The 27,372-nt window shown below is 37.3% G+C and overlaps 2 protein-coding genes across 2 annotated transcripts in view; both read left to right on the top strand.

The window, feature by feature from the left end:
• ghdc (GH3 domain containing) lies at positions 1–11,488 on the top strand. Its single transcript, XM_028469977.1, has 11 exons — positions 1–182; positions 1,143–1,439; positions 4,033–4,229; positions 5,297–5,491; positions 5,568–5,687; positions 6,574–6,871; positions 6,956–7,145; positions 8,228–8,299; positions 9,835–9,968; positions 10,049–10,137; positions 10,210–11,488. Exons 1-11 carry the CDS (start codon positions 98–100, stop codon positions 10,429–10,431), a joined length of 1,899 nt encoding a protein of 632 aa, XP_028325778.1. The 5' UTR covers positions 1–97; the 3' UTR covers positions 10,432–11,488.
• A 14,976-nt stretch (positions 11,489–26,464) lies between these two features.
• Positions 26,465–27,372, top strand: part of LOC114478330 (mannosyl-oligosaccharide 1,2-alpha-mannosidase IA) — a 310,653-nt gene continuing 309,745 nt past the window's right edge. The window contains exon 1 of the mRNA XM_028471329.1: positions 26,465–26,992. Coding sequence (XP_028327130.1) covers positions 26,465–26,992 — 528 coding nt within the window. The remainder of the gene's footprint in view (positions 26,993–27,372) is intronic.

Raw genomic sequence — 27,372 nt, 5'->3', positions numbered from 1 at the left:
ATGAATTTAGTTTTTCGTCACAGGGAAGCTGCTTGAACTCTGCTTAACAACGCAGCTGTCCACAAACACAACTATTAGCTCATACATTTCAACTGTAATGGATTCATACTGGCGCTGTGCAGTTGTGACACTTTGCTTGGCGGTGTTATTTGCTGTTCTGGCCCTCGGTGGTCACGGTTCTGGTAAGTCTACTAGCGGAAGTGTTTCGGTTCAACTGGTGTGCAGTTTAATTAGTGGTTGGTTTCCGAATGCATTGCTGGTTGCCGTAGTAACAGCAGATTCGCTCAGGTAAGATTTGTGTACACAACTCATTCTGTCAGAATAAAAGTCCCTGTTGTATTAAAATATATATATATATATATATTTGTATTCGAAATGATACTACAGATGTAAAAGACCTTTCCTTTACCAACAAGGTTTCTAAAATAAGCGTGTGATTAAAAACTAAACGATATTTTCCAGATTTAAAACGTTTTTCTCCCTCTATAAGCAAATTGGAAGTGAGTCATCAGGTAAACGGGACACCAGTTTAACTTTAACACCAGCAAACGACACTATAAGTTTTTCTTTTCAGTCATTATCTTTTTAGGAAGCTTTTTGCAATTTATGTATTGCATGTTGTTAAATACGTACAGGCGGAAGTATATGGGGGAGAAAAAAAAAGACAAATAGTTTCAAATAAATACATGTGGAAATGCAATTATGTATATTTGTATAAATACATAATATATCAATACATATTTTTTTTTAAAAAACATGCATAATTAAGGAAATAAATATAAAAATAAGGTAAAAAATATAAAAATAACGATGTAATTATATATTTACTCTTATGTGTTTATTTATGCAATTATTTATTCAAGTATTTAATTCATTGTTTTCTAATATGTCTGCATTTATTTATTTGTGATTATATATGTTATTATTAATAATTATAATAATCAATTTTTTTTTAAAAGCGCCTCTTAGTCCATCCAAGGACAATGAACAATAAAAACAGAATAGTAAATAAATAATAAAAAATAAAAAAAACCAGTGCAAGACAATATAAAACAATAATTCAAAAAGGTACACAGCGCCCCCCTGTGGCTCCAGCAGCTATTACTACTACTATCTTGTGTAACACCGGTGTCTGTCCACAGTCATGCTGCCCTCTCTACCCGCTGCCCTCGGCCTCTGCTCCGTGGCCGGGGGTGCGGCTCTTCTCTGGAGGACCGTGAGCTCCAGGAAGATTAAAGGTGAGAACCGGCCGTTCGGCAGCCTGCTCGGTCAGTTTGTGGCCGTGAAGGCGGTGGGCTGGCTGGGTAGAAGACAGAGGAGTAAACTGGAGTCTGACACGATGAAGGTGAAACAGATCCAGGAGGAAACTTTGATTAAACGCCTGAAAAAGAACAGCAACACGTGGTACGGAAAAGAGTACGACTTCAGCTCCATCACAGGTAAGGACGTGTCTGTCTGTCTGTCGGTTTGTCTGTTATACCGATGGTTCTGTAACACACACTGTGATGTAACCTAGTGCATTTTACTATTTTTACACACGTGTGGCACCTTTGACATGTCTTTCATTCATAATGTTCATCATGTACTAATGCAGAAAACTTGGAAAATCATTCCAATATTGCCCTTAAAAAAAGGAATAGTGATGTACAAAAAAAATAAAAATAATAATAATAATAATTATTATTATTTATTATTAATAATAATGGCATGGATTTATGTTGTGCTTTTTTTGAGGAGATTCAAAGCGCATACAGAAACCATTACGGGTGTCCCGATCCAATATTGATATTAGATATTGGTCCGATATTAGATCGGATTTTATCGGACTGCATCTAAACTCACCGATATAAGCTCTCCAATAAAATTTTCTACTCCAGCACTTTTAGGACTGTGGTTCACACTCCAACAACATTTTTATTCCATTGTAAAATATTATAGATATTATGTTGAAGGTTAAAATGTATGTAACCAATTAGTTAATAATAAATGGGTCAGTTATTCTCATCCCCACTGTTTATTGACTATTGTTTTCTGTTTGAGTGACATCACTTGATCAAACCTTTTCTAACATTCCACACTACAAAATAAGTAATAAAAGTATGTAGGATTTGTGCTGGATTGTATCGGATCAATATTGGTTTCAGCAGATACGCAAGGCTGCAATATTGTTATTGTATCGGAAGTGAAAAAGTTGTGTCGGGACATCCCTAGAAACCATTATTCATATGGTTTCTGTACAGATGGAAATTAGCGTTTAGCTAAATTTGGTGTATTTACAATTTTGGCTGTACATTAATTCACACTGTCCCAGTCAAATAAAGTAATAAAAAATATACACCAGTCAATCACATCAGTCATACCAGTGGTGGTAAGTTACATTGTAGCCACAGCTGCCCGGGACATACTGACAGAAGCGTGGCTGCCATTTCACGCCTACGGCCCCTCTGACCTCCACCAACATTCATGCACAATTCATACCCAGTCGTACGAGGGAATCTGTGTAAAGTGCCTTGCCCAAGGACACAATGACTTTGATAAAGCGGGATTCAAACCCACAACCCTTCGGTTATTGGACGACCCCCTCTACTACTTCCAAAAACCCCGAAATATCAAAAGAACTGCTTTATTGACAGCAAAATTTGGATTTATTTTTAGTCCTAGTCTTTTGACTAAAATACAATAAAGTTTTAGTCAGAATTTAGTCATCAGCCCTATTTTTAATTATAGTCTAGCTTTAGTCAACTACGGTAAATGACATTAAGTCTTTAGGCGACTATATCTGGATCAGATTTGGTCGACTAAAATATACAGTATAACAGGATACCGGTAACTATTTTTTTTTCCAAAGATTGAATTAGTGTTTATCAACCTAATATTGGATGGTATTAATGTTTGTAAATACAGATTTGATGTGATCAATGCCTACATGTTCACGAGTTCTGATTGGAACTCATGGTATCATTAGTCGACAAGAATATACATATATTTTGATAGAGTTCTGGTTTTTTAGCTCTTTTTTAAAAATGAATCATTAGGGGTGGGAACCGCTGGGTACCTCGCGATACGATATGCGATACAAAGTTCACGATAACAATTATCTCACGATATGACGATACTGCGATTATCGATATACTGGTCAGAAATCAATCTACAATAATCTATGACATAACAAGAAAAAAAAAACACTATTTTAGTGCAACATTTCTGTAAATAAGTGTCAACATACCAATGTAAACGAATAAGTATCTCCAATAGTGCTTTCTGTAAACAAAAAATAGGGTTTTTCTTACCAGTGACACCATTATAGTGCAATAGTCCAGTAAACAAGATATTGGTTCCTTCAACAAACAGTGACAACATTTATGTGAAGACCTACCTGCACATTTTAGTGAAAAAGCTGAAAAGATTTTGAAAAAAAATTAAAGATACTTAGCGTATATGTAGCATATTGATAATCAATCGTGCAAAAAATACACTTAAAAAAATAAATAAATAAAACTGATGAAAATGTTTAATTGATAAAATGAACACTGGTTTGCCTGTATTTATTAGTAAGTCAGCGTCGCTAACCACCACATTACACTAAAGAAATCCATATGGTTTATTCATAATATGGACAAATAAATGTTTATGAGAAAGTTTGTTTAGAAAACTAGCAAACTCTAAAAGTCAACATAAATAACATAATCTACTTCATAGCATTAGCTAAAAATGTACTTAACACCAATATACTATTCTAGCTGAATGAAACCTAAAATGAACAGATGTGAGAGAACAGTAACAGGTACCGTCGTCGACAAAACCTATGGCGAAGATTTTTAGTCAACAAAATGAACACTGTTAATGAGTTACTGTAACTACGGTAAATAGTCAACTTGTACACAAACTCCCTCTATTCCATTTAAAAACATCCATTCACAAAAACAGGATTTTTGGACCATGGGGGAAACACCTGCAGAGAAAAGTGACTTTTAAAGTTGACATGAACTTGGTTTTGTCTTTAATTGCTAAACGCGTCTGACGTGTGTTCAGACAGTGATGTGTTCCGAGCGCGTCACCCACTCACCACATACGAGCACTACCGTGAGCTCATTGGACGCATAGCGGCTGGAGAGGAGAAGCTGATCATTGCAGAGAAGCCTCTGATCCTAGCCATGACGTCTGGGACGTCTGGTTCCAGCTCCATGTTGCTCAGCACCAGGGACACCAACTCTGAATTCTTCCTGCAGGTAAAAACCCTCCAAAATACACAACCTTACTACAAAAACACAAATTAATCGAGAAATACACAAAAGAACAACACTAATACTTAATAGGACAACACAATACACAAAAAGAGGAAAAATAAACAATGGGACAACAAAATACATAAAAGAACAACAAAAATACACAAAAGAACAACAAAAATACACAAAAGAACAACAAAAATACACAAAAGAACAACAAAAATAAATGAAAGAACAACAAAAATACACGAGAGAACAACAAAAATACACGAGAGAACAACAAAAATACATGAAAGAACAACTAAAATACATGAAAGAACAACAAAAATACACGAAAGAACAACAAAAATACATAAAAGAACAACAAAAATACATAAAAGAACAACAAAAATACACAAAAGAACAACAAAAATACACAAAAGAACAACAAAAATACACAAAAGAACAACAAAAATACACAAAAGAACAACAAAAATACACGAAAGAACAACTAAAATACATGAAAGAACAACAAAAACACACAAAAGAACAACCAAAAGAGTAAAAAGTAGACAATTGGACAACAAAAACTCAAGAACAACAAACGTACCAAAAAATACACAAAATGACTCAGAACGACATCCAAAATTACCGAAAAAAAACACAAAGGAACAACAAAAATACATAGGACAACAATATACACAAAAGGATTTTAAAAAAAGTACACACTGGTACAATTATTAACATACAGCTGCACAATATGTTCCACTCTTGGCTTTTTCTAGTTTAAGGGACAGCACATGTGAGTGAGTTCTGTAGTGTGGCTTGTTTGGGGGAAGGTTTGGGTTAGAACGCACTCAGTGTTTCATCTAACTGAGTTTTGCATGTTCTGAGAAGTAGACAAAGAAACGACTCATAAAACCAGTATTTTAATACAAAGTAAGCTAAAACAGAAATACTCAGCATTGTCATTTTCTATATCGCCAAAAAAGAAAACTTAATATATCTTGAATCTTGATATATTGCCCAGCTCTACATCAGCTGTTTTTTTGTGTCTGCACGTTGTCGTTATGGTCCGTGTGTTTCCACAGGGCGTATCTGTGTGTTTAGACGCCATGAGGAAGGCGTTCCCAGACACTGAGAACCTGCAACGTACCACTAAGTTCTTCTACACGCCCACTTTTCGTCAGTCTGAGGCTGGGATCCCCATCGGACCCAATTCTTCCACTCCAGCGTCTTCTCGCCACATGTTGAACCTCTACACGACTCCAGCTCCTGCTTTTGAGGTCAGAGAGTCTCTATGTGCTGATCCTGTTGTTTGTTTTTAATATGAACGTGAATCTTCTTCTTCTTTCCTCACAGGTTCTGAATGAGAGAGACGCTCTCTACCTCCACCTTTTGTTTGCTCTCAAAGATCCTTATGTAGGAATACTGGAGTCCAACTTCGCTTCCACGGTTTTTTACGCTTTCAGTGCTTTACAGGTGGATGCTAGTGTTTCTGCTTAATCTACATCTATAGCTACAGGTTTAGGATGTGTTCTGTGATCAGTGGGACAACAATCAATCAATAATCAATGGGTTTATGGGTTTTTTTCTCCATTTTTTTAATCCATTTCTTTCCTTCTTCCCTCGTTTGCCCGTACCCCCCTTGGGGCGCAGGGAGGGGGGGGGCGGCTCGGGCCACGTGGGAGCCCCGTAACAGGGAGGGGGGGAGGGGGACGGGGGCGCTGGGCCGCCGGGGGGCGCAAGGGCGGCAGGCCCCAGGTGGCGCCGCAGCGAGGGGGGCGGGGAGCCCAGGGGGGTTGGGGGGCGGCCCGCTGCTGCGGGTGCGCGCGGCCCCAGATGGGGCGCCCACGGGCCCGGTGGGGGGAAAGCGAGGGCGGACGGGGGCCGCGGCCCACCAAGGGGCGCAGGGGGCCGGGGGGCGGGAGAGAGGCGGGCGGGGTGGCCGGTTGAGCCCTGGGTGCCAGCCAGGGTGGGTGAATGGTGGGGCGGGAGTTCCTGGGGGTGCGGCGGGGGCGTCCCCCGGTTCCCGTTTTTGGAGCTATTCTTACTTTTGTCTCGTTTTCACCTTTTAAAAAAAATCTATTTCTCTATTTCTTTTTCCCCTCTTTTTCGTATCTATTTCTTATATTCCCCCTCATTTTCTCTCCCTTTCCCCCCTTATTTTTAATCCATTTCTGTTTACTCTATTTTTTCATCTTTTTTTCTTATATATTTTTTTCTTTTCCATTAAAGTTTATGGTATTAATTGTGCTCATACTTTTCTATACAAAGAAATATGGACATACGATATATTTATATATATTTAGAAATAATAAAGTTTCCTCCTGATAAAATAATTCCCAGCTGTGTGCTCTGTGTTTAGGAGCGCTGGCAGGAACTAGTGGAGGACATAGAACATGGAAAACTCAGCAGTGCTTTATCACTGGAGCCTAAAGTCAAAGCCCAGCTGGAAGCTCTGATGAAACCAGATCCAATCAGGGCCGCAGAGCTCCGCCTCCTTTTCCAGGACGGCTTCAGAAATATCGCTCAACGTGTGTGGCCCCACCTCCACCTGGTGCTGACGGTGGATTCTGGTTCTAATCAGATCTACGGTGAAATGCTGAGGGAGAGCTACTGCCAGGGAGTGGATTTTTATTCTCCGTTCTATGCAGCGACTGAAGGTACCAACGGGTTTGGGCCCCGATGTGGGAGGAGCCATCACACGTTTAACTTTAGCTTTGTGTGGTGTTTGTGGGCCCCTGCAGGGCTGATAGGGGTGAACTTGTGGCCCCAGGACCAGGACAGACGCTACCTGCTGTGCCCTCGCTCCATGTTCTGTGAGTTCCTACCAGAGAAGAGTCTGGAGGAGGAGACTCCTCCCACTCTGCTGATGGAAGAGGTGAAGGAGGGAGAAAACTACGAGCTCATCATCACCAACGCCTCAGGCCTTTTTAGGTCAGGATTTACACACAAAAACAGGCTGTTTAACAACGATCGATCACATTTATTTGTTTTAATAATGGCTAAGAATTATTTCAGCACATTTTCAGAACGCACTTCTGTCTCAAAAAAATGGGAATTTTCTAACAGTTGTTTCTTAATAATTCTATTGGCACACTGTACATCAGAGGTGGGCAACTTCTATCACAGCGGGGCCACAAAAATGTTTATTTAATCGAAAGGCCACATTATCAACATTCATGTCAGCATTTAGAATAAAGACCAATCTGAGCGTTAACACAGGAAAGAACAAAGTTTTTATAGTAATTTTGTGTTTTTCTGTCATTCTGACAATGTTTGTTATTTTATTGCTTGTTATGATTGCATTTTGTGCATTTCTGTTGTTCTTTTGTGTATTTTTCCTATAAAATGTATGTTTTTTGGAGTCATTGTATATTTATATGGTCATTTTGTGTTTTTTGGAGTAATTTTTCTGTATTTCTGTTGCCGTTTTGCTTGTTTGTTAGTACTGTGTATTTGCGAAGTCATTTTTCTTTTTCTTTTTTTTGTTTACTTTTGTGGTCATTTTCTGTCATTTTGTACTTATTTAGTGTTTTTCTTGTCTTTCACTGTATTTTCCTGCAATGTTGCCCATGTCTGCTGTAAATTTTTAGTTTGATCGGATTAATATTTATACACATATGGCCAATTTAGAGAGAGGGGTATGTGTATGTCCTGATTTTTTTTCCATTTTCAGCTTTCAATATCTCAGGAACTACAACACATAGGAAACTGGAATTTGCTATAATAATACAGCTCCACCTACTCTCTCAGAGTATAGAAAAATACCTGCTATACATCCTATCTGGTGGATATGCCAGCACCTTAAATAGAATTTTGTTTGGGTTTGGGGCTGGAACATGTAAAATATAATGGTAAAAATATCAGATTTTTTGAAGACCGAAGTGCGTGGGACATTTGTGAAATGACATGGATTGACCCCTAAGTGGATTGATGTTTAGATTTGGTCGGGGATTCTTTGCCATGTGTGATATTCTAACATTACTGTTGACTAACAAACGTTTGCTGTGTTGCAGATATAGAATTGGAGATGTCGTCAAAGTTGTTGGATTCCACAACCAGTGTCCCATTGTGGAGTTTCAGTACAGGTACCCTAGAAACCAGTGCACCACCTCACAATGTTTAGCACATTTGATTTAAACTTCCTATATTTGATATACTTTTTTTGGAAGTGCATGGTCAATGGATTACTTAAAGTGGCTGGAGACTATTTGTTTGTTTTAAACACCTTCTTTTTCATGTTGTATTATGGGACGTGGAGTTCTGTAAATAGATTCATAGAAGTGTTTTTACTTCATTCTTACTGTGTTTCTTTAACAGAAAAGGAGGACAGTGATTGGCACCATTTTTGTTCTAGTTTGTTCCCGGTATTCGCCGTGATGTCACCTTATCTACTGTGTGTTTTTTTTGTTTTTGTTTAAAGCCGAAAAGAAACATCTCCAAAATCAACATTTAGCAAATCCATGAAAACAGTAGGAATGTGTTAAGAAGTCACTTTGGGGCAAACAGAAGAAATCACAGTAAGAATGTAGTAAAATCACTGCTTACGGGACTCCGCATCCCATAATGCAACGCATGAAGCTTTTCCGACAAGGTCAACAAACGTATTGTTTACAGTCAAGATCCAAAAAAAAAATATTTTTGAGTAAACTATCTCTGATTTATTGATCTATAAGGCATACATTGTCTTTATATGATAAAAAAAAATTGTATTCAGCATTTTTAAAGGGATCATCCACTAGGGGTGTCCCAATCCGATATTGATATCTGATATCGGTCCGATATCAGCCAGGAAACGAATATCGGATTTTATCGGACTGCATCTAAAATCTCCGATATATATATTATATTTATTCAATTGTACAATACTGTAGATATTATTTTTGAAGGTTAAAATGTATGTAATTATTCATAATAAATGGGTCAGTTTTTCTCATCCCTACTGTTGGTTGACTATTGTTTGAGTGACATCACTTGATCAAGCCTTTTCTAACATTCCACACTACAAAATAAGAAATACAAGTATATATGATTCGTGCTGATATGGTATCGAATGAATATCGGTATCGTATTGGAAGTGAAAAAGTTGTATCGGGACATCCCTATCCTCCACTTTGTTTACATATGTGGCCTAAAACCTTTGAAATGTACGAACAAAACTCTTTGTTTTACATTATATTTGTTTTAGCAACTTATAAAAATGGGACTACTTTACTGTTAGAGCCTGTGATCCTTCATTTTGAAATCACGTGATTAAAGATGTCTTCATCTTTAACTTTTCCTGATTATTTACAGCAACAAAAAGCAGCACAAGTTGTCATTTTGGCTGAAAAAGCTGCTCATTTATCTGAAACGCAGGCTGAATGTTTCACTCCAATAGGAAACAATAGGATGTTTACGGGCACTGTGATGTCATCAATCACGCGATTTCAAGATGGTGCAACACTGGCTCTAAAACTGTAAAGTTAATAAAATTAATATGGTGCAAAATATTTTTTTGTTATGCATAGATCTTCTAATAAGGACATTTCAAAGGTTTTATGCCACATTTTTAAAAACAGCGGAGGATCCTTTTAAAAGCACTGACTGTAAATTGAGTTTATTGCTTTGCTGCTTCTTTCAGACGAGGTCAGATGCTGAATGTGCGTGGGGAGAAAGTATCTGAGGCGATGTTCCTTGATGCTCTAAAAAAAGCAGTGTCTCAGTGGCCTGGAGCTCAGCTCATCGACTACTGCTGCGCTGAGAGCGGCATCATGGGTAAATTAAGCTCCTCGCCGCCTCAGTCCCATCCGGGAGTCGTCCTTTGATCCTGATGAATGGTATTTGTTGTCTGACAGGTGATTCTATTGGCGGCTCCGACCCTCATTATCAGGTGTTTGTAGAGATCAAAGGTGTGAGGAGGCTGAGTGAGGATCAACGCTATAAGGTGAGGGAACGCCTCAGAGGGAAGTGTTGCCTCTGGTCACCACTAACTCAGATTTATCTGTTTTACTCTCAGTTGGACGTTTGCCTCCAGCAGGACTCGGCCGTCTACAGATCGTTCCGTATCAAAGGCAGCATCGGACCAATGAGGGTGCAGCTGGTGGCAGACGGTTCTTTCCAGGAGCTTCGGAAGAAGATGATGGACTTTTCCAACACTTCACCAAACACTTTTAAAATGCACCGAGTGCTGAGAAGGAAAGAATATGCAGACTTCCTCCTTGGAAAAACCATTTCCTGAATTCAGACGAAGCAGATGGAGCCTGATGCACATTGGAAAGCTTCCTGTAAAGCACGGGGGTCTAACTCATTTTAGTTCAGGGGCCAAATAAGTTTGATCTCAAGTGAGCCGCAGATTATAGGCCAGACATAGGCAACTGGTGGCCCCCAAAACAAAATTATAATTCAGGAAGTTATATTAAGCACAACATAACACAGAAAACAACAGCAAAATGCACAAAATGTCAACAAAAGTACACACAATGAGAACAAAGACACTAAACAACCACTGAAACACAAAATTTCTACAAAAAAAACAGCATATACAAAATGACATCAAACATCAAACACCCAACATGCAGATGACATTGCGCAAAATGACAGAAAATTACTCAAAAATATAACAAAAACACACATAATGACTCGAAAAACACAAAAAGGCAACAATATTGACAAGAAAATAGATTAAATGAATTCAAAAACACAGAAAATGTCTAAAAACACCAAGAAAGATTAGTCATTATTCTAAATGTTAACGTAAATCTTGATAATGTGGCCCCCACTCTGATAGAAGTTGCCCATCTCTCCTATAGATTTTATTATGTATAATAGTATTTAAAGTATGTAAGGCACCGACAATATTCAAGCCATAAGTGACAGATTTCAGTCCCTGCAGGATCTTTACTTAAATTTCCTTGATTTTGTGACCATTTTTTATTTATTTTGGGGAAATTGTAGGAGTTTTTGAAAAATGTACAGAAATTACAACAATTTGGGATTAAAAATGACTTCCATCATGATCATGTGATAAAGGCATGTGAAAACTGAACCTTGTTAAAATAATTGTGCAATCTCCTTAAGTCTGTGTATTTGGATATTTACTACAGAATTAATTAGTGATTTAAACAATGACTCATCTTTACTTTCTCCTGCAGGCCGAATTGGGAGATTTAAAGGTCTGGATTTGGCCCCCGGGCCTCAAGTTTGACACTCTAATGTATTAAGAATAGGAAAGAATAACTTGTGCCTTTAAGAGTTTGTTTTTTTTTCATACAAATACTCATCAACATATGTTTATAGACATTATTATCTGGACCATATTTATTGTAAAACCAATGTACAAACTGTCTGTTTTCTTTGTGTTTGTTGAAATATTTTAATTTTGTAATTAATACAAACAACTGATTAAAGAAATACAACTTTAGAATCTGAAAAGTTTCATCCCTGCTTTACATGAAGGTGAAAGATGAGATTGTTCTGCCTCAGGAGGAGGGACCAGGTGGAAGCTCCTCCAACTTGTGAGTGTGCACACCTGATTCTTGTAATGACACTAACCAGTTACTGTGGGTGAACTGGGGACAATGGCAGCGCTAGCCTAGCAGCGACAGTGGACAGAGTTATTTCCAGTCAATTGGGACTGAACTTTGATGTAAAGACTTGACATGTTTGGATGGATGAACATCTCATGGTAAGAGCCTCCAAATATAGCCACGGGTTTCATATAAGCTTCTGTCGTTCAAAGTAATTGAGAAACTTGAATTTAAACATTGTTTAGTATGAACACTTGAAGCTGCAGTACATATATATATATATATTTTTTATTTATTTTGTTGGCATTATTTGGTCAAAAATCCATAATCATCTTTGAGAATACTGTAATCCGAAGTGTTCTGAGTGGACAGTGAATCTCTTCTCCTTCTGTGACGCTGGATATCAGCCAATTAGAGATAAATCTACAAACACGTGATCAATGAGCTGTTTTGGTCATTACTACTGGCTGCTCGACTGAAGTCAGATGTATTCACGCAACTACAGAGCGATACGTGAGTTCATGCTAAAGTCTCTTAAACACCAGAAAAATAAGATAAAAGATAAAGTCCATACATTTTTCTACTATGTCTCTGTTGAGAAAAGAAGTTAAGAACGTTCACAAAAGATACCGGTAAGCGAGACGAAAGTTTCAGTTTCAAAACGGAGCAGAGCGAGGATTCTACATACTGCAGCTTTAAGTTGAATGCATTTGCAAATGGTTTTATTAACAAGGGGTTATTTATGCACTATTCACCAAATAAACTCAGTGCCTGACACAAAAACTTGGTCAACAATTTTCGGAAAATAATTTTCTGTAAAGCAAATATCCCTGGGGTCAGATTGACCCCCCCAAGGGTAAAATGTGCTGGGCATAGTTGAGGATAATAAAAGGATTAAAAGTAGGGCTGCACAATTTATCAAATTTTATTTGTGATCACAATTTTGGTTGCCATGATTAAATAAACCTGATCATCGGCAATATTTACATTGATTATACGGGCTCTGTACTCTGTAATAGTGTATTCATTCAGTTAGCCTTTAGTACATTTTACATTCTTGGGTTAATTTTTATGATTTTTTTTTTTAATCATAATTCTTATTGAAAGCTTTATTTTGCACTGCAAATTGTACATATTGTTTAAAAGTAGTGTTTTTACCAAATATGATAAATAATTGTGATTACAATAATGATCAAAAATAATCGTGATTATAATTTTGGCCATAATTGTGCAGCCCTAGTTAAAAGGTCCATTTAACCTATTATTGTTGTTTGTACTTTGAATAAAAGGAGGGAATTAAACACATAAGGCACAGGTAGAAACACATAAATCAAATAAAAAGGCTCCAGTCTTTTAAAATATTTTTTTTTAGTCTCTTTTGCCTTCTTTTCCAATCCCTTTGTTGTATTGTTTACCACTGGTAAAGATTTGACGATATTGTTTCCTAAAAAGCTTAAAAACATAATTTCAGGATAACAATGACTCCCCCTCGAGTAACTTTCAGCTTCTCTCGTCATTCTGTTGACTTCTAATTTGCATAAATTAGGATACACCGCATGGTGCAGGAAACAGTCAAAAACCATTTAGATTTTTCTGTGTGATGCATTAGTGTCTGAAAGCTATTGTAGTGTGGATGAGCCGTGAAATAAGGGTTACTGAAGTCTTGTCAGAATTCGCCTTTTATTGCTGAACAAGGGAGCAGGACAATCGCACACAGTGCTCTTACACACCATCCACACTGTCAGCACGTGAACTAACACACTCCTTTTCCTCCCGCCCACACTTATTAAACCTCGTTCTACTCCCGCCAACCACGAACTAACGCGAGAGTGAGGACACAACAAAAGGAAACGTCACAATCACATACATTAATTCAGGGCGGCAAACACACACGGAAACACCCAGCGTGGCAACCCAGACATGGCAACATAGAACAACATTAAGGCTGGATTCACCGGCATCACACTATTATGCTGGGCTCACATTCTGTCCCTGTATCATGTGGATTAGCAGTGTCACTAATATAATATATAATATAATATCCCTGGTAAAAAGAATGAGAAATATGAGAAAATTACTGCATTACTTATAGCTAAAATTTCACAGGTCATTTTACCAGTTGATTTCACATACATTAAAACTTGTAAATTCCCATCCTTCAATAGCGCGCTCAGCTGAAACACATTTACATGTGGAGTGTGAAATAAGCCAGAGAGCATACAGTAAATGAGTTGGTGAGTGCGAGTGCGAGGATTTGTTTATTCAGTTTTTCTGGAGCTAAATCCCGTAACTAATTCATCTGTCAACTGGGGCTCCCATCATCTCAGACACGATTAAATCGTTTTCCCTGGATTTATTCTTCCCTCATTACTTAGTGCTAGAGCCTCTCATACAAAGATGCTGTTTGCTTTGATCAATGAGAGTTTGCTTTGATCAGTGGAGTTTGCTTTGATCAATGGAATTTTACAGGACCAAATGGTGAAGAGTTGTGATTTAGTGTTTTCATCATAGTTTTAATCAACTACTGTATATATTATTTGGTGACATAACTAGACTATGATTAAAAAAAAACAAAAAAAAAAAACGTGTAAAATACATGTGAGCACAACTTCAACTAATGAAAGCTAAACTATAATGTTCACATGGGATGAAATCCAATCACAACTTAAGTCTTTTTTTTAAGATATCCATTTAAAACTACTTTTGTTACAAATCATGTAAATAAATGGTAATTGAAGCTTTAAAAAATGCATCAGCTCTTATGGTTTATATTTTAGTCAACAGAACAGATTTAGTCGACTAAAATACTATTGTCGTTTAGTAGACTAATACTAGACTATAACTGTAATAGTCCTGATGACTAAATTTGGACTAAAACTAAGTTGTATTTTAGTCAAAAGACTACGACTAATTCAAAATTCAACGTCAGAATTAACACCGGTGTGATTAATTGTGAAATGTCATGATAACATTGGTCTAATGATGTAGGCTACAGTTGTAGCTTACCTCCACCAGTATTACAGGCGTGCTGAGAGATGCTTAGACAGACTGGTTCCTTTACTGGAAATTAAAGCACCATTAAATAACACCATCATAGGTTTAGTGCTGGAATGTCACTGATATTGGTGACATTAACTTGTAGACAAACTATGTTAAGAGCAAAAATGTTCAATCTTTACTAGTGCTACTAACACAAAACTGGTTATTTTATACAAGTTTACTTTATTAGTAACATCTACTTACACACGAGTTAACCAAAAAAAACCTTTACTAAATAACAAATATTTCACTGGTAATAGTACTAGTACATTCCAAATCGTATTAGTAGTAGTAGTTGACGTTGTTAGTCTTAATAATACTATTAAGTAGACCTAATGCAAATGAAGTAAGTGGGGTTATAACTAAATCCAGTTGATAATAACAATGATAATTCATTTTTTCTTTTATTGTAAGCTGTATGCTTGTTAGTTTTGTTTTGTTTTGTTCTTTCTTTTTTTTCTCAATGAATATGTTTGTTTTTTATATATCAATTAGCAATAGTATGTGTGTATGTATATATATATATATTTACAAATCCAGCTGATTAGTTGTAATATCTCCAAAAGCCAATGGAAAGCCTGAATTAGTTTTTCCCCGCCCCCTTATTATAAGGCTCATTGACACATTTTGCTTCACGAGTAGTACTAGTGATACTTTCTGCTTCAATAGTGGTAAAGTGTACGTACGCGTTAGTAAACCAAAATTCAGTACATGTTCTCTATGGTTTATATCACCAATATCAAATGTACAGTATGTTCAAACTGGTTCATCATATTATACTGTTATTAGTCTCATTGTAGTAAACCCAAAATATTCACTAGTACAGTGGTTCTCAACCTTTTTTGGATCGTGACCACATTGTGATATCACAAATTTCTGGCAACCCCGAAGAGACTTTTTTCTTCTAGAATTAGCTTGTGATCATTTTTGGTATAGATATTTTTATGCAGCATTTGATTTGAACTAATGGTAGATTTACTGTATATTTGAGAAAGTAAAAAGTATAGAATACAGTTGTTTTTGGTTGTCCGTTGTTTTAATTTGAAAAATGAATAATAACTTCACATTTTCCTATTTATTTTTCAAACAATTATTTATGGTTTTTATCTCTTACTAGACATTTCAGGCGACCCCGTTTAAATTCCAGGTGATCCCACATGGGGTCACGACCCCAAGGTTGAAAAGCCCTGCACTAGTAGTAGGAGGGATTATAACCAAATCCAGCTCTCTGATTGGTTGTAATGTTTTCAAACGCCAATGGCAAGCCTGAATTAGCTTTTTTCTGCCTCTTTATTAGCATATACAGCTTACTAATAGTACTAGTGACATCTTTTCTTTTTTTATTATTTGTTCACTAGTAAAGTGATGTTCAGTGCTTAATTCTGGATTTTTTTTCAATCTTCATGTTTTTTCCCACAGTGTGAGGAAACCACATGTAAACTCCACCATGGAGTTCAAACCTAACCCTATATGTTTTAGGCAGTTTTTTTTAATTTTATTTCGTTTTTTGTTTTTTTGCTTTATTCAACTCTCCACTTGTACTACATAAATATTCCGTTAGAGGGCGCAATGTGATCATCTATGAACTGCTTTTACAAACCAACATGTTTTTGTGACTATGAAAATGGTTTTTACAGTAAAATCCAACAGGCCTTTTTTTAATCATCAGTTTGCTGTGAATGTATTCAGGCTTTCCCAGTGGCTCCGTCCCGTCAACCTAATGGTGTGATTATTATTGCTATTGCATTCCCACCCAGTTACATGCTCCATATAGTGCCTTTAATATATGGCTAAGTGAGAGTGATGTTTAGGCTGTAAAACCTCTGAAGCGAGCGCTGCTGTGGTTGAGACTCAGCTATGAAAACACAACAACACAAGCCTGGATTGTGGATGTGCTGGAAGAACCGCTCTCATGCTCAGTTTGTTGATCAGATTATAGATTCAAAACTCAGAAATGGATCATGTAGTGTACAAGCTGTTCTTATACGTAAGATGTGTGGTTGATGCTGGTTTGTTACTACTTTGTGGAAAATGTAACCACATGATGGCATGACTTTAGTCTTTGCTGTAGATCAGTGGTTCCCAATCTTCTTTTTTTGCAGTGGTTGTCAAACCTTTTTTGGGTCATGAACCCATTTTTATATCACAAATTTTTGATTATGTTCGTTATATTGTGTTACAAATATAGTGCAGTAAGGATTCGTGCACAACGTAACAAGATGTGCCAGCTCAGGTTAGTCCGTAACGTAGTTTAGGGTTAGTTAGTCCGTAACGTAATTTAGGGTTAGTTAGTCCGTAACGTAGTTTAGGGTTAGTTAGTCCGTAACGTAGTTTAGGGTTAGTTAGTCTGTAACGTAGTTTAGGGTTAGTTAGTCTGTAACGTAGTTTAGGGTTAGTTAGTCTGTAACGTAGTTTAGGGTTAGTTAGTCTGTAACATAGTTTAGGGTTAGTTAGTCCGTAATGTAGTTTAGTGTAAGGTTTACGTTTAGGGTTAGGGTAAGTTAGTCCATAACGTAGTTTAGGAATATACATATTAATAGCAAACAGAAGTGCTGGCCAATGAGGGGCGCTATGTATTAATATCACAACCCCCAACCTCTCGTCTTCTGATCGAGAGGTTGGGGGTTCGATCCCAGTACCTGACTATGTGTCTTGGGCTCAGTGTCTTGGGCAAGACACTGAACCCTAAGTTGCTCCCAGTGGTCGACTAGCGCCTTGCATGGCAGTCCTGTCCCACTGGTGTGTGAATGTGAGAGTGATTGGGTGAATGAGCTGATATGTAAAGCGCTTTGAGACTGTTTCAGTGGTGATAAAGCGCTATATAAAATCAAGTCCATTTAGTCCATTTAACAGTTCATAAATACGTAGCATGTCCGAAACGTAGTTCAGGAATCTACTTATTAATAGCAAACAGAAGTACAAGTACGTAGCATCTTAATCACGTGACCTCAACTGGCCAATGAGGGGCGCTACGTATGGATAGAATGACGGAATATTGATACCGCTACGTACAGATAGCTACTACCTTTATTATAATAATAAGTATAGAATACAGTTACTGTAATTCGAAAAAGAATAATTAAAACATTTTAAAATATAATTTTAATCCGTATTTTTTTCTTATCAATTACTAAACATTTCAGGGGATCGCACATTTGGGGGTCGCGACCCCTAGGTTGACAAACAGACTTTTTGGATTCTGATCACTATTTCCTGATGACCCAAAGGACATTTTTTTTTTTATCTACAATTAGTTTTTGATCACGTTTGTTACGGTGTTACAAAACACAATTAGTGACAAATTCCTTCAGCTCAGATATTTTTTATACTGCATTTTATTTGAACTCGATTTATCTTTAGAAAGTTAAAGTGTAGAATGCAGTTGTTTCAGATTGTTGTGTTTTAATTTGAAAAATTACAGGAATTTGATCATAAAAAAAGATTTTAATCAAGTGATTTTTTTATTTTTTTTTCTAATCTATTCATAGATATTTCAGATGACCTCATTTAAATTCCAGGCGATCCCCAAATGGGGTCACGACCCCAAGGTTGAAAAACACTGCTGTAGATATCGCAGGACCATGACCTTGTGTTTTCAACAGATTCACCGTACATTTGTTTCCTTCATTTTCAAACATTTGGATTGGCCAATATTAATAAGGAATTTGACGTAAACAAGTTCACGCATAATTTGTTGGTGTATGTTTCAAAGCACAAAAGGCAGTTTTTTATTTAGTTTGTCACACAGAACCCAAAAATAACTTTTCACTTGTAGAAATGAACATAGTTCATGTATTTGTAAATTGCCCTTTTGCATATTGGCCAACCAATACTGATATTGATCCGATACGATATCGCCACAAATCATACACAGTGTGGACTGTTAGAAAAGGCTTAATCAACAGTAGGAAAGAGGAAAATCTGATCCATTTATTATTAACCAATGAGTATTTGATGATTAAATTAAATTTAGAAAATTAAAGGACCAATTAAAACAAATGATGTATCAAAGCTCAATGCACTGATAATTCGATACTTATTCTTTTTCCTAATATCGGACCGATATGCGATGTAAATATCTAATCGAGACACCCATACTTAATACGTCACAATGTTGAAAAGTAAAGAGAGAACGAGTGCGTAGCGTCTGTGTGTGAACGTCTATTCTACATCGGCCGCTGATTAAAAAACATGTTTTTTTCTTGTAGGTGTAGAATGATGAAGAATTACAGTACATGTGAAAAATCATTAGTTATCTATGTTCTTAATTATTATGTAAAAGTTAAAAGCAAGTTACGGAGTGAATGCTACTATGCACAATACTGCCCCTCAGGCCAGGTATTGAACTGCACCACAGCTCAATAAAACAATACCAACATTACTGGGTTGAAGAAATCATCCAATGAGTATTTGTTGACACATGATTATTATAAAGCATAAATGTGTTCTTTTCTAAGATTTAACATTAATATGAAGGTGTTTATACCAATAACTGGATCAAACAACGTCTCACTTCCTCTGCTGACCCATAATAATAATAATAATAATAATAATAATAATAATAATAATAATGAATTAGTTTTTGTGTTTACATCATTCCATGCCAGAAAGTGTCCTGTTTATTCCTATAAAACAAAGCTCCAGGTTTGACACATCATCCCAAAAAGTGCTTCTGTATCTGATGGATTCCACTGCATAGCCACAATTTCCAAAGTCAGCAGCAAATACTTTTCCAGCATAACCAGAGGGACAGAAAAAAAACCAACTCACAACGTGGTGACATTATTAATCCGGACACAGTGGAATGTGCTGATGCATTCCAACCATCCGGGTGATATATTGGAACTAGCAGAACACAAAGCCATGGACTGCGTTTTGTTGGTATTTGTTTGATAAATAAAACATCCGACGACTTGGGCTGGAATTCAATTTTACAAGACAAGCAAGAACGAGGAAGAGCTGTGATTGGCCGACGTATCAACACTGTGCACACCAGATGCGAATATTTTTTAACAATTTGAGCCCATTTTGCTTTTTCTTTTTTTAATCCTTTTCCTGCATCTACGCCAAACTATTTTCATCACTTTTTCTTGCCAAATGTTTGCTACATTACTCCCATTCCTGCCACTTTTTCCATCAATTTTCAATGCCTTTTCTGCAAATTTTTCCCACTTTCAAGACATTTTTAGCACTTCTAAACCCTTTTCACCAATTTTCCCACTTAATGTTACAGATATTGTCACTTTTAACATCTTTTCACCAGATTTCATGCTTATTTATTCCAATTTAACCATATTCACAATTTGTTATGTCCATTATTTGCTAGTTTAAACTAATTGTTCCTACATTTTAAATGACACTACACCCCCCATTTTCTCCACTTTTAAGCCACATTCACACTTGAAACCCTTTTTACTTTTTCTGTGGAATGTGCTGATGCATTCGTGTGATATATTGGAACGAGCAGAACACAAAGCCATGGACTGCGTTTTGTTGGTGTTTGATAAATAAAACATCCTGCGGCTTGGGCTGGAATTCAATTTTACAATACAAGCAAGAACGAGGAAGAGCTGTGATTGGCTGACGTTTAACACTGTGCACACCAGATGTCTTTGGGACATTTTGGTGTTTGGTTTCTTGTGATTATATCTGTGATGAATCTGTGTCTGTAAATCAGCGTGTAATGAAGGTGGCCTTTATTTTATGAAAGATGTGATTTAGCGCCACATCTTTAGCTCCTGATTGGCTGCGACTGTGTTCAGAGGAAGGAGAGAAAAGGTCGAGGAACTGATGCGTTGTGTTTGTGGAACAGATAAACAAAGCGTGTGTGTGATTACAAAGCCCGGCTGAGGGATGAATCCCTATTACCCACACGCAAACAACATCATACAGATACAGACAGCAGCAGATTTCCCTCTCTGTGCTTAGAAATTATGTTTGAGAGACTGTATGTGGATGCATGGGTGTAACCTGGCTGTTCTCTATTTTCCCTTTTGTTGGGCATGTTTGGACAATTTGGAGAAATTCGTTTAGGTGAAATTGTACATGTTTTTGTTCCTTTGGTGGTATCAATACCAAATAGTATAAAGTCAACAGTATAAGTCGATATAAGTATAAGTCCATTTTAATATTTTTTTCATTCAGTCTCGCATCTGAGACCAAATCTGGAACAAATCTTCAAACTTTATTAAAGTTAAAATCTTGGTCGTCCTTCCACAATGTTTTAAATCAGAAATAGGCCACTTTTTTCACAGTAAGGGCCACAGAACTGTAATGTCTAATTACTGTCTTGGGTTTTTGTACATATTAGTGATGCTTCTTTGTGTTTTTGCTGTCTTTCTGTCCAATTTTGTTGTTTTGTGACTTTGGAGTCATTTTTTTTAGTTTTCAGTGTGTTTTTGCTGTCATTTTGTGTTTTTTGCATTCGTTTTGTGTATTTTTATGTCATCTTGTGCATCTTTGTTGTCATTCTGTGTCTTTTTAGTTGTAATTTGTGTGTGTTTGTGTTTCATTCTCTGTTTTTAGGTGTTTGTGTGTGTGTGTTGGTGTAATGTTTTGTGTTTTAAGGTGTAATTTGTGTTTTTGTGGGATTTTGTGTTTTTTTTGTGTGTGTTTTGGGTCATTTTCTGTATTCTTGGGTCATTCTGTGAGGTTTTTAGGTGTAATGTGTGTGTTTTGATGTCATTTCCTGTCATTCTGTGGGATTTTCTTTCATTGTATGTATTATTTAGAGCCATTTTATATATTTTTTGTGTATTTGTTTTGGTGGGTGCACATAAGTAGACCTGCCGTCAGCCACCAGTTTCTCTTGTCTGTTTTAGATGTATTCAAAATATGCATAAACATAAAAGCTCAGTTTATGAACTGACTGTATAAGGATGGACGGAGATCATGTGTTCTGTATAATACTGTAAATGATTCACGTTACATCACAATCGTAAAGTGACCATTTACTCCCCATCAGCAAGAGCAATGTTGAAATAGTGACAAATAAACTCCACTGAACTTGTACTTTTGCCCTCTTTTACTGACAATAACAGCTAAGCAGCAGATTCACATCACGAGGAGGAAGACAAAACTTTCCTTATTTTGTAGTTCTAGTGGAAAAGTAGCAAAGAAACAAAGTCCTGTGTTAGTTTTTGTGCAAACAACACTAAACGCATTGATTTTTCAGGACAACCTGAGGCAGTTTTTGTAAAGCAGTGCAATATCAGTCCACCTCAGGGCTTTAGCTATAGGTACCGTAGCTATGTGATGATGCGCTGTAGCTCTTTAATTGATTTCCGATTACAGACCAATATCTAAACCAATCAGACTTCGGTTTCCTTGCGCTGCTGTTTAGCGTGACTCGTGAATAGTGCTGTGCAAGGCTCTTCGCTAATGGCCGACTTTGTTCTGCCATCTATCTAACTTAAAACTGTGTTTACACTTCAGTTTCTGTCTCACTTTTGTAAACATAATGAGGACAAACACTTTATGGTCTTTTTACGCGTCATCAAGTTTTATTCAAAGGAAGCAATGACAAATGTATTTACAACAGAGAGTCATGACTAAGTCGGCGGCTGTTCTCAGACTGAATTCTACCGACTCTGCCAAAAAATAAGCATCATTAGATACAAATATTGGACGGAGTGATTCAAATATGTGCAATAAAATAAGGAATAGGGGAAACTTCCACATTAAGATTCCCCCCCCCCCAGCTACGCTACTTCTACTTTTTTCTGCTGTAATGTTCATCTTTTGTACTTTTCTAACCAATAGATGCCAAATATAAACAATAACATGATAATAAATGACTTCATGATAGTTTTAGTAAACAGGACAGTCCTGATTCTTGAATACTAAAAAGATGCAATGTCATAAATTAAATAATGTCGTGATGATTTTAGCTGATTCATGGGTGTTGGTGGCCCAAAGACAGCTTTAAAGCTTGTGTAATGTTTAAACTTGTTTTATTTTGAAAATAACTATATACTAAGGGTGTAAGAAAAAAGTTTATTCGGCGAAATATTGCGATATTTCACTGCACGATTAACGTATTGATCCAAAAAAAAAATAATTGTTTTTTAATCATGTTTTTTTTTTTTTTTTTTTTTTAAGAAAAACTAAAAACTTTTCATTGCACTAACATGCTTGGAAAATAGCTTAAGTTGATTGCAGTTTATTTTCAAAAAACATACAGGGCACTTTTATAGATGTATGTGGTAACTTTTTTTTTTTTTAAAGAATTTAAAAACTTAACAGAATCAGAATCTGTTGTAAAAGCAAAAGTTAAACTTTTTGGAAAAATGTAAATGACAGTTTCATAAACATAACTTGTTTTTGATATTGGTGAATTACAGTAACTTACCATTTATTCTTCTCGCAAGTTTAAAAAAATTAAATAAATTGTATTTCATACCATTTTGTACTGTGAAATTTGTAATTATTTATATCGTGACGTATATTGTATTTTTTGTATCAAGATAAATCGGGGTATATCGTATCGTGAATTGTATCGCATTGTCAGATCCATGGCAATGCACAGCACTACTATATATTGTACTACTGATATTTATCTGGAGAAACAAAGCCAAGAAGAAAATTCTTGAAGGAAAATAAAGATACACCAAAACTGTTTGTGCTAAATGAAAAGGTGATAAACAGTTGCACACACATATTTTTACCTATGTAACAGCTCACAACATGAGCCTAAAGACTAAAAATACCAATATTATTAACTTTATCATAACCATTTAAATGTGCTCCGAAAAAAGAGACAAAAATCATCTCATATTATATGTCTATGTTTAACAAAAGTTAGAAATATCACATGTAATTCCTGGCTAAGTGGCTTTCTTTAGATTTTTAGGCATTACAATAGTTTAGAACTCTTTGTTTGTGGTAATTACTGCATATTATCTTCTTGCTAGACAGGCTCCGTGTGCACAGTGTGTTTTATTGCGTATGCATGTTATTGTTGTGCTGCTCCCTGTGGCTTTGGTCCTTTGTCTTTGTCAACCCTCCACTTGTCACTGAGGTGAACATGTGACGTCATCCATAGACCATGTGAGGCATTCACTGACGCTATGTAACACAATGTGGTGAATAAAAAAAAAAAAATTGGTTAATTTAATAAAGAACATTTAGAATGTTTTCCATATGTTCTTGTTATGGCCACATGTTGGTTTGGTGGTCAGTGGAGTTTGCATGTTCTCCCTTTGATTGTGTGGCTATTCTCTTGGTACAAAGGCTTCCTTCCATCCAAAAACCAAAAACAAACATGCTAGGTTAAATGTAGCGGACCCCTGTGACCCTTAGCCGCAGGACAGGAGATAAAGGAATGAATGGATCATGTGATCAGGATGTCACTCAATACTTCCAATCATCAACCGGTCTTTGATGCCTTTGATGTGCAGGTCAGCAGAATTAAGGTTTCTATTATGACTTTTATCCTGAAACTTTATATCAAACTTTTGATTTAAAGACCATCAAAGTGATTTGTTTTCTTGTTTTTCGTCCTGTATTACTTTGTTTTCTCCAAGCTTGTTTGTCTTGTGTGTCCCGTGAGTGTTTTTTATCATCATGACGAGCCCCTCGCTTCTGTTGTGCGTGGTTTTTATATTTTTCAACAGGTTCCCATCGACACTCAACAGTAACAAAAGACTTAAGTCTTTTTTTGTTGTTGTTGTATTTCAGAGGTTTTGGAGATTTTTATTTTTATTTAGGACTTTTAGTTTATTGGGTGCACTTTATTAAAATACATTCATATTTCCAACCATTGTTATATGCCATAAAGTTGTAATTTATTGCAACATTTTGCAAATGTGTGTATTCAAAGAAGAGTTTGTTTAGTTTGAATTATAGCTTGAAACTCATACATTTTTAATACAATTATTTTCCAGTGGTGAGAATCTGCATGTTTTGATTGAAATGTTATGGACTTGATGGATACAGTATGTGTGTCCTTGAGTTGAACATGTTTTATACGCTTTTAAAATAAAATGATGTGACAGTAAATGGGAGAGAGATGAACCTGTGAGGGTTTATTTGGCCTCACTCATTCATAGATAACCATGGAAACCAAACAATAACTGGTCTTTTCATCTTGCAGAAAATAACTCAAAGATTGAATTTATTTGATAAAAAAGAGAGAGAGAAAAAGAGAGGGAGGAGAAAAATGAAATAAAAGAAGAGGAGAAAAAATGGACAAAAAAGAAATGGAGGGAAAGAGAGGACAAAAAAGAGATGAGATAAAAATGAAAAAAGAAGGGGAAGAGGTGAAAAATTGGGGGAAAAGAAGAGAGAGAGAGAGAAGAAAGAAGAGATGAGAAAAAAGAATGGGAGAGGTGAAAAAAGAAGAGTGAGACAAGAAAAAAAATTTTAAAAAAGGGAGAGATGAAAAAAGAAGACGGAAGAAAAAAAGGAAAAAATAAAGAGACGAGAAAAAAAAGAAGGAAAAGAGGTGAAGGGGAGAAAAAAATAAAATAAAAAAGAAGGGAGAGAGATGAAAAAAGGAGTGAGAGAGGATTTCTTTGTTGATGTATTTGTCCACCCGCAGCTGTAAACATCTGTATCAGCTGATGTGTGTGGATTAAATCCCCTCATTTTCTGGTTATGTGGAAATTCATTCATTCATTCATTCATTCATTCATTCACAGCTTCTCTCTGCCTTTGTTTGGTTCAAACAGATTTAAATGTTTTTTCGTGTGTGTGTGTGTTTGTGTGTGCGTGTGTGTGTGTGTGTGCGTGTGTGTGTGTGCGTGTGTGTGTGTGTGTACCATACCATACCATGCCCCCCCACCCCCACCCCACCCTACCCCCTCCATTCCCCTCCTCATCTCCTCCGCTGCTTCTCTTTCTTTTACGCATGTCCGCGGCGACACCAGTGCGCACTGCGAGCCGGGGAGAGAGAGCCAGGAGGCGGGTAGAGCAGCGGTGGTGGACGCGGTGTGTGTGTGGATGTGGATTTTGATCTCCTCTGAACCGGATTGTGGATAAACTTCACACGGGACAACGAACGGCTCATTCAGCGGTTTTTTTTGGTGGAGCAGAGAGACAGAGGAAGGCTGCAGGATGATGATGATGATGATGATGATGATGACAGATCTGTAGGCGACATGAATACGCGCACGTTTCCGTCCACGAGCACGAGCAGCACAGTACAGATGATCCTAGCCCTGCCTGTGGTGGTGGGAGGTTTGATGCTGCAGCGTGGTTCGCTTTGAGGATGACGAGGATGATGATGATGATGATGCTCGGGGCTTCTTCGTGTTATTATTGACGGCTTGGGTTTAAAGAGAAGAAAATAATGAAAATGCACCGAGTCCAAACTTTGTTAGAATCAAAGATGTTTGATAATCTCTAATGGGAATAAAGTGCATTTATTTCCGTTGGCGTTAATCTTCGATCCACCAGTGCTGATAACCTAGGATCGGTGTTGTGCACGTAGAATGAATAAATAAAAGACATATTAAAGACAACCCCTGGGCTCGTGTTGCGCAGATGTAGGCAGGCCTTAACCTTCGTATGCAGATCCGATCAATAGCCAGTCAGATAAACACAGCCTGTGTGTGTGTGTGTGTGTGTGTGCGTGTGTGTGCATGCCTCTCTGCGGGTGTCACGGGGGTGTGTGTTCGGTGTGTTTGTGTTCCACATTTCATTCGCTCACAGGACGCCCATAGGTATAGGTTACATAGGAACAAGCTCTCCGCGTAAAAACTTTCCATGGTTTTCCGAAAGTTGCCCGGTGTCTCGGCATCGGGCATGGGACTGCGCCTGTCCCAGAAGTTCGTCTTTCTGCTCTTCCTCTCCGGCTTGGTCACTCTCTGCTTCGGAGCGCTTTTCTTTCTGCCGGACTCCGTCAGATTAAAACGCATTTTTCTGTCCAAGACAGAAGTGCAGCCGTCCACCGTGGGCTCCGGGTCCGAGAATGACGTGAAGGAACACCTAAAGAGACCCGTTAAGGAGCAGGAGCACTCCCGGGCGATGGTGTCTGCCAAGGCGGACAGGCTGAAGAGTGTGAACCGAAAGCCCGCAGTGACTCAGGCTGTGGAGGCCACCGAGGAGCGGCTGGTTGGAGGCAAAGCGCAGGAGGAGCTGACGGTGTCCAGGTCCGAGTCCGCCTCAGTGCGATCTGTGGATACTTTCACCTACAACAAGTTTAAAAGTTGTCTCATCAAAAATCCTTTGGGGAGCGACAGCGGCAAAGCAGCAGACCCCAAAACCAACGAGCGCAGAGAGAAGGTCAAAGAGGTAAGGATGGGTCTGTTATAATTCTAATAACATATTGGAGCTGTCACATAATGTACAGTTTCACAGTGTCACAGTCCCATATCGCCAGACATTTATTCCTCCTACTAGCGCTGGGTGATATATCGGGATTCAAGATATATCGAGATTTCTATTTTGGAGATATAGAAGATTACGATATCGCCTATAATAGGGTGGTTCACAAAATTAGTTTTCACCAAACGCTATGCCACAGAACTCACTCACACGTGCTGTCCCTTACAGGAGAAAAAGCCAAATGTGACACACATTGTGCAGCTGTTTGTTATTAAATGTGCTTTACAATATGAAAAATGACTGATGAAAAATGTGCAACACTTCTGTCATTTTCTCTTATAAAGGAC

This window comes from Gouania willdenowi, chromosome 16 (genome assembly GCF_900634775.1).
Source record: "Gouania willdenowi chromosome 16, fGouWil2.1, whole genome shotgun sequence".
Classification (NCBI taxonomy): domain Eukaryota; kingdom Metazoa; phylum Chordata; class Actinopteri; order Blenniiformes; family Gobiesocidae; genus Gouania; species Gouania willdenowi.
Note: the sequence above shows the minus strand (reverse complement) of the source record. Positions and strands in the feature narration are given on the sequence as shown.